This window comes from Nelusetta ayraudi, unplaced genomic scaffold (genome assembly GCF_046127955.1).
Source record: "Nelusetta ayraudi isolate G7.1 ecotype Tasmania unplaced genomic scaffold, CSIRO-AGI_Nayr_v1 ptg000135l, whole genome shotgun sequence".
Classification (NCBI taxonomy): domain Eukaryota; kingdom Metazoa; phylum Chordata; class Actinopteri; order Tetraodontiformes; family Monacanthidae; genus Nelusetta; species Nelusetta ayraudi.
Window position 1 is genome coordinate 1,826,606 of NW_027466185.1, and position 12,905 is coordinate 1,839,510.

At 40.8% G+C, this 12,905-nt stretch overlaps 3 protein-coding genes across 4 annotated transcripts in view; 2 read left to right on the plus strand and 1 right to left on the minus strand.

The window, feature by feature from the left end:
* The window catches only part of rpap3 (RNA polymerase II associated protein 3), a 196,419-nt gene that overhangs the window by 175,239 nt on the left and 8,275 nt on the right, over positions 1 to 12,905 (minus strand). The gene's annotated exons all lie outside the window — the stretch shown is intronic.
* On the plus strand, positions 526 to 3,001 carry iapp (islet amyloid polypeptide). The gene is made up of 4 exons (XM_076051780.1): positions 526 to 926; positions 1,926 to 2,022; positions 2,370 to 2,510; positions 2,716 to 3,001. The coding sequence occupies exons 2-4, from the start codon at positions 1,943 to 1,945 to the stop codon at positions 2,888 to 2,890; spliced, it is 396 nt and encodes a 131-aa protein (XP_075907895.1). The 5' UTR covers positions 526 to 926; positions 1,926 to 1,942; the 3' UTR covers positions 2,891 to 3,001.
* On the plus strand, positions 4,515 to 11,783 carry pyroxd1 (pyridine nucleotide-disulphide oxidoreductase domain 1). Of its 2 annotated transcripts, none has more exons than XM_076051762.1 (13): positions 4,515 to 4,858; positions 4,971 to 5,051; positions 5,195 to 5,314; positions 5,592 to 5,720; positions 6,036 to 6,109; positions 6,445 to 6,641; positions 6,742 to 6,839; positions 7,720 to 7,822; positions 7,913 to 8,031; positions 8,345 to 8,467; positions 9,556 to 9,693; positions 9,940 to 10,029; positions 10,119 to 11,324. In XM_076051762.1, exons 1-13 carry the CDS (start codon positions 4,772 to 4,774, stop codon positions 10,161 to 10,163), a joined length of 1,404 nt encoding a protein of 467 aa, XP_075907877.1. In that variant the 5' UTR covers positions 4,515 to 4,771; the 3' UTR covers positions 10,164 to 11,324. The 2 variants fall into 2 exon arrangements, with proteins under 2 accessions (XP_075907877.1, XP_075907876.1); XM_076051761.1 differs by lacking the exon at positions 10,119 to 11,324 and adding an exon at positions 11,538 to 11,783 and having other exon boundaries at positions 4,517 to 4,858.

A 12,905-nucleotide genomic window follows, 5' to 3' on the forward strand; every position in this document is an offset into this window, starting at 1 on the left:
ATCCCTTTGAATTACTATCTGTCTCATAATTACATTTTATGGGCACTTTTCATTTGACCATTGAATCTTACACTGCATTGTACAGAAAACAAATGAGGAGCACAAATATCCCATGCAACTGAAGGCATCTGGGTGGAGTTTCTGTTCGATCAGTGTGGCATGACACCACAGCACACAAATGCACACACTAGTCACCGGTCAGGTCAGGCAAGTGAAAAGTGACGCTCTCAAGTTTTACTACCGCCCCACTAATTGGTTCCCTCTCAGTTGTTTGTGACACGTCCTGTCGAAATAATGAGAGGTTGTTCATTATTGATGAGAATTCATTTTCACATTTATTATTCAGCGCCGGCCAGGGTCCCACAGGGAGGCAGCCGGGGGCCAGAGTTTGGAGACCTCAAACTTCACCATGTTCCTCAAAGTAAACAGGAAGACAGCTCCGGTCTCCCCCGTGTGGGTTTAATTGACGGGTCAGTCCCATCACGGGCGAGGTTGGGACTGATGACGAAGGCGGTGATGGAGATGATGACGTGAAGGGGGGCGTGGGTAAAGTCGTGCACGGCCATGAGTTTTGCGTCTGCACTCTGAGAATTTGCATTTTGACTGCATGTGCACATGTGCAGGAGCGTCAGTGAAGCTGCAGCAAATGATGCATATGGAAAACGCGAGACCCTCTCTCACCCTCACGCGCCCCTGCTCCTCCTCCTCCCCCTCCTCCTCCTCCTGCTCCCCCTCCCACCTCCCCGTGCACGTCCTCCCCCGTCCTCTGTAAATGAACATGCACGGCTATATTTGGAGGGAGCTGATGTCACAAGTGGTTTGAGCGATGAGCCTATAACTGTTGGAGTCGCTTCATTTGACAGTCTGGCAAACTCTCTACCGCTCCGCTGACAGACCAGGACCCGGCTAACGCACAGCAACTAAAAGTGAGTGAGCTTTCTTCATTATGTTTTTTTTGTTTGTTTGTTTGTTTGGCTGCTGCACAGATCTTCGGCTTTCCCAGGTGTGGATGTGATGTTTCCTGTAGATCTAATAGGGTTTTGTTTTTTGTTTTTTGTTTTTTGTCTTTTTTTCATTTAGCTCATTTAAAATGTTCAAATCCAATCAAGTCTTTAGTCATTTAAAACAGAGCAGTTGTGAATATTGAATTAAACAATTATTTTTATTAAAAGTAATGAACTTATTTTTTATTAATTGTAACTTTCTGAAAACACTGAGGTAAAGGCAGATTGATTTTTGTTATTTATAAGATGTATTTTATTTAAGTAGAATATTTAAAAAAATAAAAAGTAAATATATAAAAAATAAATACATTTTGTGTGTGATGGAAATATTTGAATGCAAATGATTTGTACTGGCAGATAAAAAAATATTTGAAAGACCTGCTTTGATAGCTTCACAAATAACACTGAATACAGGTACTTTTTTGCTAAATTAAATAACAAAACATTCCCTAGTATGAACGAATGATTAATTGATGACAAATAAAAATGTTGATGCTGTGGTGAGCACATAAACTATTTTTTAAATACATTAGCAAAATTTGGTGATTTTAATACATAAGAGAATGTGTCCTTTGGTAACATAATTACAAAATACGGCCATCAAATCAGAAGAGCTGTTAAAGCTATTTGTTTATACCGGTTGTAATATATATATATGTATATATATATATATATATATATATATATATATATATATATATATATATATATATATATATAATATATACATATATACATATATATATATATTTGCATATATTGAATGATACCTAATAGATGATGACAATAATGAATTCCCTGCATCCCTAAATCCATCCTTTAGTGATGGCGTATGTTCAGAATACCTAAAAAGCTTTCACCTTTAGTCTGGGTGACTGGTGATGTCACCGCCAAGTCTGATGTCTCGCCATTCTGATCCAGGTCAGTCCTCCCCCGCCATGTATCGCCTGAGGGTGCCACTGCTTCTTCTCATCCTGCTCGTGCTGCTTCGCTGCGTCACCACCGCGCCAAGTTACAGGTGAGCCCCTGCGGTGCCACCCGTGAAATAGTTTCACAACAGCCTGACGTCTGATGAAAAGGAGGTCAAAATATTTTCCGTTCCGGTCATGCTGATGAGACATCAGACAGAGACGTGCATCCTGATGAGAGGGGCTGTGTTACTGAGTGAGGGATGAACACGGCTCTTATTACTCCGGAGGCGTTGTGTCAGGCCTATTGTGTCGCCATCTGCAGAAAAGTGTTTCATTCTCAACTTGGGGAGGTGGGGGCCAAGTGGCTATTTCTTCCTCTGGCACAAAATTTCCTGAATTGTTCATAATTTATCTGCGTGACACCGTTTGACTTTCCCCCCACTCTGTGACTCAGGTACTTCAGCCCCAGCTCATTGGACGAGCAGGAAAGAGCTCTCACAGACGGCGAAGGCTGGTTAGCGCCTGGGATAATGTCCAACCCCTTCCTCGACTTCATTGCCACACGGTCTGAACGAGGGCTCTCGGCCATGAACAGGTGATGGAACGCCAATGATGGGTGAGCCTGGAAATATCAAGTTGGGGCTCATGTACTCTTTTTTTATATCAACACACACACATTCACTAATTTACACACAAGTAATTTGTTATTTTTTTTCATTTATTCATATATTTATTCGTATCATTTCCCTCTCTCAAATTGGCTCGCCACGTTTCCTTTGTCTCCCTTCATGGATTTCTAGCCACCATATCGAGAAGAGGAAGTGCAACACAGCCACCTGTGTCACCCAAAGACTAGCGGACTTCCTCGTGCGCTCCAGCAACACCATTGGAACGGTCTACGCTCCAACCAACGTGGGCTCCGCCGCCTACGGCAAGCGAGAGCTCATGCAGCCACCCGTCTACCTGCCTTTCTAGTGCCAAACTCAGGGAGCTCCGGCAGCAGTACGCCCAGATCTGCTCTAATGATATAACCAGATGCATTATATAACTGATTGTTGGAGTGACTTTCATAAATATGATGATGATGATGATAATAAATATGAAGTTTTTTTCATTGTTTTCTAATCTTAAAAAAGTAGTGCCTTTGATTTATTGTGTGTTGTGACTCTGGTTGTACTGTTTCAAAAAACAAAACAAACATAAGTTGTGAAACAATTGTTTCATAAATAGGTAAAACTTACCACTTTCCATCCTGATTCTCATCTAAAGGGGGGGAAATCGGATGCATTTGCATGAGAATTTGCAAGAATGATCACGTGAATGTGGGAGTTCACGTGGTGCTACGGGTCACCCAAATGAAATGTCCAATTTCTTGATGGCTATGTCATTTGATTTGACCAATTGTCTATCGTCAGCATGAGTTATTGCTTTGCTGACTGGAAAGAAACATGTGTACTGACAGGCTTTCTATAAAAAGAAGGATCATGCCAATTTTGAGAATCAAGGACAAAATGTCCACAAACTGATTACAATGGAATTTAAGATAGCAGTATGGGAAAAGGCTCGGCTTATACAGGGAGTTATTTTTAGCAAGCACAAAGGAATGCAATGATGCTCATATGGCAACTTTACATTACCATTTTACCAAAATTTCTGAAAATCTCTAACTTGGACTACAATGCAACTATATTTTTATTGGCACCGTTTGTAAGTAATGTCTTAAGTCACGAAACATTCTGTCATCTTAGCTCAGATACTCTTGAAAATACGTTTTCATCATCAATGCCTTTTTGTTTTCTATGGAGGACTGGATTGGTAATGATGACTTTATCAATGTTCGGAACAGAATGGTTTTAGTTATAGGCCGGCAAACAAATTTCATGAAAAATATAGAAATCATAAATTAAGATTTCTATCATTTTTTCATTTAAAAAAAGCTTTGAAATATCATATTCCACCTTATTTGTTGTATAGTTATATGTTGCCCACTTGTGGGAAGTCATCCCGGGTAACATGACGGAAATCAAAACGGAAAGAATGACGCACAACAATAACCCGTGTTTGATTACCAGTGACCTGATAATCTGGCAGAAGCACTCCCATACGTGGCTCACGGCAGCATAAAAGGTTTTTTCAAAAATAGAATGAGTGCTTCTGCTAATGAATTCAAAACAATGCAGCCATTATCTCCCGAACGCCAGACAGTGAATCATGTCAGGGGGATCATGTCAAGATCTACGTATTACTTGAATGTGTTAGAAAAAAAACAAACCAGAAATGACACTGTACTTTAACGAGTATATGCTGGTGAGTGTTTTATCACTGCATTAATCAAGACAGATGTATGTTTTGACAGAATTTCTTAGACCTAAAGTGATCTCTGACAGAAATGAAGAGCTTAAACTAGAGCTCTAACTAACCATCTAAGTATTGTGTCCAATTTCATCGAGTGTTAGTGTAAAGTTGTATTTTATCAACCACTTGTCGTGTCAGTTCACGGTTGTCCTGGATTAGCCTTGGTACCTGGTACTAATGTAACATCATACCATCCATAGTACTTCGCTAAAAACATTGGCTCTACGGCTTGCCGTAGTTGATTGTAAACACGGAAGCAACGCTTTGCCCCTGTCTTGTGCCCACAGATGTATTATAAGAGCTCGCGTGCTTAAAGTGCTGTCTTCTTTTAGCAAGTTGTTTTTTTTTAAGCATTTGGTGCGTTCATTAATTATCTCAAAACTAAAACAAAATCATAAGAAAACTTCAAAATATGAATCAGACTACACAGCGAACTGCTTGTGTTAAAAATATAGCCGCAAGCTAGTGTTAGCTGGATATCGCAAGCTTATTAGAACCCCCATGCAAGGGATGGCTGATAAAAAAGGGGAATCGTTTCGATTTATGGTTATCGGCGGCGGCATCGCAGGTGTTACATGTGTCGAACAGGTGAAGTGAATTCGTCTGAACATGTTGGTGTTCGTGTGAAAGTTTTTTGACCGCTCGGGGAAACTAATGCAATGTGCCATGCAGTGCATTGAAACGGCATCTTTCTTGACAGCTAGCATCACAGATCCCTTCGGGCGACGTTGCTCTAATAACAGCAGGACTTCATATTAAGGCTGTAACCAACTACAAACAGGTTAGAATGCGCGAAAGACAGAGAAAAATGGTGTGACTGTGAGACACGACTGTGACGACGAGTTTCCTTATATAAGATATCAACTGATTGTAAATTGTAGAAGTGTCTTTCGATTCACACTGGTTATCTTACTGACAACCTAGGTTTCCCAAACACTCGAGGAGTTTGACGTTGAGGAGCAACCGTCCAGCACTTTGGAGGATAAATTTCCCAACCTTACAGTCATCCACTCTGCTGTCAAGTCGCTTGATACACAAACACATGCAAGTATCATATTCAGAAAAAAATTATATCTTTTCATAATCATAGCTTATTATTTTTCAAATATTGTCTGTATATTGTAAAGGGTCCATGCAAATGTGTACGACAGATATAGAACTACATATTGCAGTTAGTTGTGTTTTTCGGCACCACTTTAGATTGACGCTCTTCTGACCGTCAGCTGCATAATACTGCCATCTTGTGGACACGTGGGTGAACCTGGCTTTTTGACATTTACTCGATTTTGACGTGTAACTTAGGTTTCCTGTCCATTTTCAGACTGTGGAAACGGTTGATGGCCGTGTGTTTGCTTACGAGAAGTTGTGTATCTGCAGCGGCGGCAAACCCAAGCTCCTAGCCCAGGACAACCCTTATGTGCTGGGGATTCGGGACACAGATAGCGCCCAGGTACATCGTTCTCCCCTGAGAGTTTGTTTTTTAATGCTGCCGTTTATGGTCCCACCTTCAGATCTTTTATTTTTTATTTATTTATTTATTTTTAACCTCCCAGAATGCAGTCTAACTCAGAATACTAATACTAATAATACTGAATACTAATAATACAACATAATATTTATCCCGCTGTTTATAGTCTCCTGCAAAAGGAGCTTTACATGTAGGATGGATTTTCTTTTTGACAAACGAGAGATCATGAATGTTTTTAATGGTTAGTATAAAACGGGGTATAACACTTTAGAGAGCTCTTGTCTTTTTGTGTTTCAGGAATTTCAAAAGCATATTTCCAAAGCAAAGAGAATTGTTGTCATCGGTAACGGAGGGATCGCCCTGGAATTAGTGTGAGTAGTGGAGAAGTTCAGCAGACGGCCTGGGAAACCATTTAATAAGCATTATTCAAGATTAATAACCCAGTTCGATTATTATATCAGAGAGGGTAATACCCAGAAAGTCCATAATACGTACATTATACATAAACATATTTAAGTTACCCTAATAGTTTTTAATTCTGCAGTGCGCTAAGGTTTGTGCATCTGCTGGACCGGCCAGCCTCACCAGACATTGACCACTCGGTACCCTCTAGTGGAAAACGCCTCTAATACAAGGTGCTTTATTTGCGTGCTGTCATAAAACTTGATTGTACTAAACCTCTGATGTTTGGTTATTGTATGCACAGGTATGAGGTGGAGGGCTGTGAGGTGGTCTGGGCTGTGAAGGATAAAGCCATAGGAAACACCTTCTTCGACGCTGGCGCAGCAGAGTTCCTGATCCCATCGCTGAGGGTTGACAAACCGGAAAAATTGCTTCCTTGCAAGAGAACCCGCTACACCACTGAGGAAGTGGCACCGGGAGAGCCTCAGACTTTCACAGCAGGTTGTTATTGATGTGTAACCAATCACAATTTTTGAAATGTTTTTAACTAAACACAAATGCCTGCTGAGTTGTGTGTTAAGTTTGATGTGCAAATGTCCAGATAGAAACGCACGAGGCCACGGTTCCAGCTCCACAGAGGCTGGCAGCGCACTCGGGCCAGACTGGCATGAAGGAATCGCTCTCCGGGGAGCAGAGCAGGTGAGATTGTCCAGTTTGTCATTTGTTGTTGGATGGTCCAGCGGCAACCAGGAAGGTTAACTTGGAATTGCTTTGACAAAGCCTTCAGAACACAGTCCGTCTAATCAAATAATCATCACAATTAATCTCATCGAAAAATCTTTGTTTTTTTTCATATTTTTTCACTTGCGTTGTCACTACTTTGAGTGCATCCTACAACAATAAAATTAATACCAAGAAGTATTTTATGACACAGTAGTATATAAATACTTTAGCAGAGCACTTATTTAGAAATGTGTTTTCTAAGAGCAGAGAAGAAAATGTAGCTTGATGTGGGTAGTTTTGCAGATAAGCTGTTTCCTGTCAGGTGCTTTTTCCTCATCATTTCCTCTGGGAATGCAAAATGAAGAATGAGCTGCCGACTATTGACAATGGATGGTATAATGAAAGGTTTCCAGCGTATTTATGTTGTTTGCTAAAGTGATAATAAATGTTTCTTTGTACAAAGTTACACACTGTTAACTAGACATGGATTTTTTTTTTCTCTATACTAGTCACACAAACTTTTCAAGTTTGTGTTTTTGTTTTTTAAATATATAAATTTGCATTTATAATAGAGTTTATTGTTTCCTTGGAAAACTGGGCTGTAATAAATTTTCCGCTGGACAAAACACTCACCATTTCCAAGTTTGTCCCACACACATATTTGAGTTGAATCAATGTTTGAAAGAATAATGTCACCTGATACAGGCCGGGCCTGTTGTTCCACTTCCCAAAACAGGGATTCAAGCTGGTTCTCAGCATTCATGTGCGTCTTCTTGGAAGTAGATCACTCCGGAACTTATCTGCATGCCTCTAACCTGCTGTTCTGGGTTTTTTTTTTTCCCCCGTTTTGGTTCAGGTGTCCCGCAGTGTCTTGTTAGAATACCAGTGTGAGGTGGAAAAGATCCTCACCTCAGAGGAGCAGCTCCGTTCCCCACGGCAAACGGTCGGGCCTGAGAAAGGTCGGCACCTTTGTTCCCCGTGCACGTTTTTGAACCAATCCTCCAGCCACTCCTACTTTCTGAATTCCCTACGCTGTGACTCCTCCGCAGGGTCGGGGTCGTGGCCGGTTTACGTCCAGCTCACCAATGGGAAGACGTATGGCTGTGATTTTGTCGCCAGCGCCACGGGCGTTGTGCCAAACACTGAGCCTTTTCTCGCTGGCAACAAGGTGAGCAAAGGACACCGGCACAACGTCATCAAAACCTTTGAACGTCCTCCAGACAGTCGTTTGACTTCAACCCAGCTAAGTGCAGCAGTAAAACAGGTTGTCAAACTGTCCCCGGCTCTTCACATTTCGCTGGCCATGCTCCTAGATGGCACGAAAGTGCTTATCTCCCTGCTTTACAGCCTGATTTCCTTCACATATAGTGTACCTTCAAACAGTGTATAATTTATTGTTCACCTAACATGACTTAAAATGCACATTGACTGTTTGTTTCTTTTTTTAATGTATACTCATGCTACTCTGCTTTTGTCTCCAGTTTAAGTTGGCTGATGACGGCGGCCTGCAGGTCGACGATCACATGCTGACCTCCGAGCCGGACGTGTATGCAGCAGGAGATGTGTGCACGGCGTGCTGGGAACACAGTTCATTTTGGCAGCAGGTAGAATTATCAACATAGAACACAGGTTTTCTGCCCAGGGTCTTACATATATATCATATTATCATCATGTAACGGAATTTGAAAAATAAAATTAACTTATGGAGATGAAAGAACCCAAGAATTGAATTAGAATGATTTGCATATACAAGTATGAAATAGAATAATGTGTATGCATATCTCTCGCAATAGAAAGGCACAAGAAGTGTGCAGGTGTGGTTGGAAACTCGAAAGGCTTACACAACGACCTTACCTTGATCAAACAGTAATTTAAACCAAGTAAAGAAATATATTAGCAAGGTAGAGAAAAAAAGGATTGATCATATATTAGTGTCACTTGTGCACGTGTCAAGGGCAAAGGTGTGTCATTACTTCCTGCACGCTGACACCACCGTTGGCAACCAATCAGATTTGCCCCTTGCTGAGGCGATGGCGTCAATTATTAAGAGAGTGACGGCATAAAAATATATGTGTGAACTACTGCTGACCTTTAACTAGTGGTTGATAATATGTATGATGTAACGTCTTGTTGAATTTACTTCCAGCGTGTCAACAAGGAACAGGTTCTTCACTCTATTTTGAAATTGCAGGGCAAATAAAGTCTTGTCTTTGTCTTTGCATTTCGACACATAAATAAAAATGTGTCATATAAAAGGCTCTGTTTTTTCTTTTTGTCAAATAAACAATTTTGTAAGTTTGCGATTATCACAAAAACACCATATTAAAGTTGACAAAACTTCACAAGAATGAAATTTTATAACAAAAGTTTTGTTTTTGTTTTTCTTTGTTTTTTAACTTAAAAACAAATCCATTTTTCCCATGCATGTTTTTTTTTTTTTTTTTCATTTTACTTGTTTTATTCTTAGCCCAAAATATGTTGTGCAACATCTTGTGAATTCCCCCATTTGCCTGATTTGAAAGGAGCCATTTATGGTCAAAAAGAGGAAGTTTTAATAGTCCATGCACTTTTACTTTAGTCATGCAACTGTCAAGCTTGTTCAAGAGTCCATACCGAGGCTGACTAACCAATAAGTGTCTCATGCTGCCTGTTTTGTGTGTGCGCGCGTGCGTGCACGTCTGTCCTGGTCTAGATGCGACTGTGGACGCAGGCCCGTCAGATGGGCTGGTATGCTGGCCGCTGCATGGCGGCGTGTGTCCTGTCTGAACCCATAGAGCTGGACTTCTGCTTCGAGCTCTTCTCGCACATCACCAAATTCTTCAACTACAAGGTAGTAGTGGTTCTGCAATATGCAAATCCAAGCCTGCCAAACGGGTTGGTGACAACAACTCCAGCCAGTTGTTGATTCTCTTCATCATAAAGGGGAATTTTGGAAACATTTTTGGATTTTTAATAAAAACCTGGAAATGACAATGATGACACGAGACCTTTAAACAATAAGTCCACTTGTCAGACATCAACTGTATCACTGTGACTTTTTAAATAACTCATTTTGTCTGTGCTGTTTATTCCACAGGTGGTCCTGCTGGGAAAGTTCAATGGGCAGGGTCTGGGGTCCGACCACGAGCTGCTGGTTCGCTGCACCAAAGGCCTGGAGTATGTGAAGGTAATAAATAAGAGTTTTGTCAAGTCTTGTCATTCCCTTCTCACCAGCAGCAATTAAACACATTTTATCTTCCTGCTTGATTTCATAAGTTTCAAAGTCTCCGGTTAAACATTCTTGTGAGCCTGCGGCCTTGAGCCTATGACTCAATTTGCATCCCTGTCAAGCAAGTGTCTGTTTTTCCATGGAGCCTGGAGCGGGACGGGTATCAGCTGATTGTTTGTTCAAACAAGAGAAGCCGAAAATGAAAGGGGATGCCATCGCTATAATTCCATTCTGCTTTGATGTGGCATATTCAGAATTTGTCCTCTTTTCAGGTCATTTAAGTCTATAAAAAAAAAAATGCATCATCGGTCAGCTTAGTTTAATGCTCAAAAGCCAAATGAAACTATATATCTTTTTAAAATATATTTTTTACTCACCAAATATACTGTGAAAAATACATCTTAGACTAAACAAACGCTTCTGGGTGTCTTGCTACTGACTTCAAGATGTGTCATCACACCATGTGATATCTCATGGAGGCGACTGTGGCTCAGCAGGTAGAGCGGGTTGTCCAATGGCCGGAAGGTTGGCGGATGAAATCCTGCTCCATCAAGTCTGTCGTAGTGTCCTTGGGCAAGACACTGAACCCTAAATTGCTGCCAATGGGGCTGGCGGCGCCTTGCATGGCAGCAGCCACCCATTGGTTTGTGAATGGGTGTGTGAATGGGTGAACATAGAGGCCTTTGTAAAACGCTGTGGGGTACCGTAAAGGTGCTGGAAAGCGTTACCATTTACCATCTCACCATATTAGTCATCAGTGGTGCTGTGGGAAAATAAATAAGTTTGTTCACCTGGTCTATAATAGTGCTTTTCACTCCCATGTCCAATTCTTCCTTCAACCCCATGAAATACCGACAATAACAAAAAAACATTTTACGCTAATTGATGACTACATAAATTATTTATGGAAGGGGATGATTCTTTCACACCCCTCTGTTTCTGCCACGTCAAATTTGAAGTGTTTGATCTTGCAAGTTATTTAGTTCTAAGTTATTCTGCTCGTGGATGACTTGTCAGTAGGGTATTGCAGTAGCTTTGGAATGTTCCTTGCACTTACAGGTTTCTTTGATTTGAACATTTTGTCTCTCAGTCTGGTTCCCTGGAGTTCACAAGCCAAAGGAATGTTCCCTTTTGCAGGTTGATGGATTAAAATGATATTTTGTTTCTTGACATCCCAGATCTTAAGCATGCTTTACAATCTTGTCAATATATTAAATGTAAAAATCAAAAAATCTGCAGATTTCTTTTAAAAAGTGGTATAAAAAAAACCAGACTGTCTTCTAACTTGAGCCATTTAAACACCGACTATATACTTCCATCCATCCATTTCGAATTGAACCAATGGATGTCAGCAGTTTTAGCTACTGCTGCCTCACGTCAAACATGGGTATCAGTCTTAATTATATAGTTAATTTCTAAAACAATATCGTTTTCATAGTCATAATCAGCTGTACTTTTTCTTCCAGGTTGTTCTCAGCAGAGGCAGGATGGTTGGAGCAGTGCTGATTGGGGAAACTGACCTTGAGGAGACCTTTGAGAATCTAATTCTAAACCAGATGGATCTTACCGTGTACGGTGAAGAGCTGCTAAACCCCGACATTGATATTGAGGATTATTTCGATTAAGTGTGATGGGAATGATCGAAGATTAGAGTACAAAGACACAAATGATATATAATAAATTCCTTCAAATAAAAGATTACATAGGTTGAACCTCCTTTCATCATATGCAAGACATTATTTGTATTGTTCTTATGTATACATTTCTGCATATCAAGAGGAGTATTTTCCCTCGGAAATAAAATTATTTTTGAAAGCAAATGTGTTCCTGTAGCTTGATATGTAAGGAAGAACATGGTTTTATTTTACAAGCATTTTATAACTCTACAAACCTTGGTGGGACCCAGCTGGTAAACAGCTGGTTCGAGACACAGACACTATCCCCCAACAGAAGAATGGAATGTGTCCTGCGAGACAGAAGCAGAATAGAAGAAGAGAGAAAAAAAAGGGAAAATCCTTGGGTTGCCATGTTGTGTTAACTTGATCAAGTTTCAAAGTAAACAGTTGCCGTGGCTCCTCCTCAGCCCAGCCACAGTAGGCATTGTGACAACAGATATTATCAAGCTTGCACACTGCCTTCCATTGTGCACTGTGTACACTGCCTGCAGGGATGTTGCCATTTGAAAATCCCCAGAAAATCCCTGTTTGAATGAACAAGAAACAGGAGTGCAAAAAGAAAGCCCTTCATGGAAGGAATTTAAACTCATTTCAATTAGCCAACTACCTGTTTACGCTTGCCTTTTGCTTTCAGGCGTGATTTCTTTTAGGAACTGTGTTTTTAGGTCAGTCGTTCATCGACGGGAAGCTTCGCAGCTTGTTTCAAGTGACTCACTGATAAAACTGGCACACATCTCTGCACCCAGACTCTAGGCAACAGCTAGTTGCTTCTGAAAATAAAAAAAAAGCCAACAAACTAGCACAGTTTCCTCTTTAAAGGCTATGGCAAATTGATCCGGAGTATGTGTGTTGGTGCAGAGGCATCCATGAATTAGGATGAGATTTTTGGAGAGGAAGCGTTAGGGATGAAAGTGAACTATGTAGAAAGGTGTCCTGCACTGCAAGAGTTAAAGTCTGATCTGAAATCAATGAGATACAGAACATGATGGAACCCAGAGGGAGTGGGTGTCCCTTAATTTTGAGGGCTCTGCCTGTTAGATTCAGACACTTTGAATGATGGATCACATTGCGAAGAACATCAAGCTCCATCTCTGTTTTCTCAAACATTAAAAAAGTTGGGCTTCAGCTATTGACATTTGTGCACGTTCTATGCACAGC

Coding starts and splice junctions, on each gene's coding strand:
- iapp (XM_076051780.1), top strand. CDS start 1,943: ATGTATCGCCTGAGGGTGCCACTGCTTCTTCTCATCCTGCTCGTGCTG. Junction 2,023..2,369: donor ACCACCGCGCCAAGTTACAG/GTGAGCCCCTGC, acceptor TCTGTGACTCAG/GTACTTCAGCCCCAGCTCAT. Junction 2,511..2,715: donor GGGCTCTCGGCCATGAACAG/GTGATGGAACGC, acceptor ATGGATTTCTAG/CCACCATATCGAGAAGAGGA.
- pyroxd1 (XM_076051761.1), top strand. CDS start 4,772: ATGCAAGGGATGGCTGATAAAAAAGGGGAATCGTTTCGATTTATGGTT. Junction 6,642..6,741: donor GCCTCAGACTTTCACAGCAG/GTTGTTATTGAT, acceptor GCAAATGTCCAG/ATAGAAACGCACGAGGCCAC. Junction 9,694..9,939: donor CCAAATTCTTCAACTACAAG/GTAGTAGTGGTT, acceptor TTTATTCCACAG/GTGGTCCTGCTGGGAAAGTT.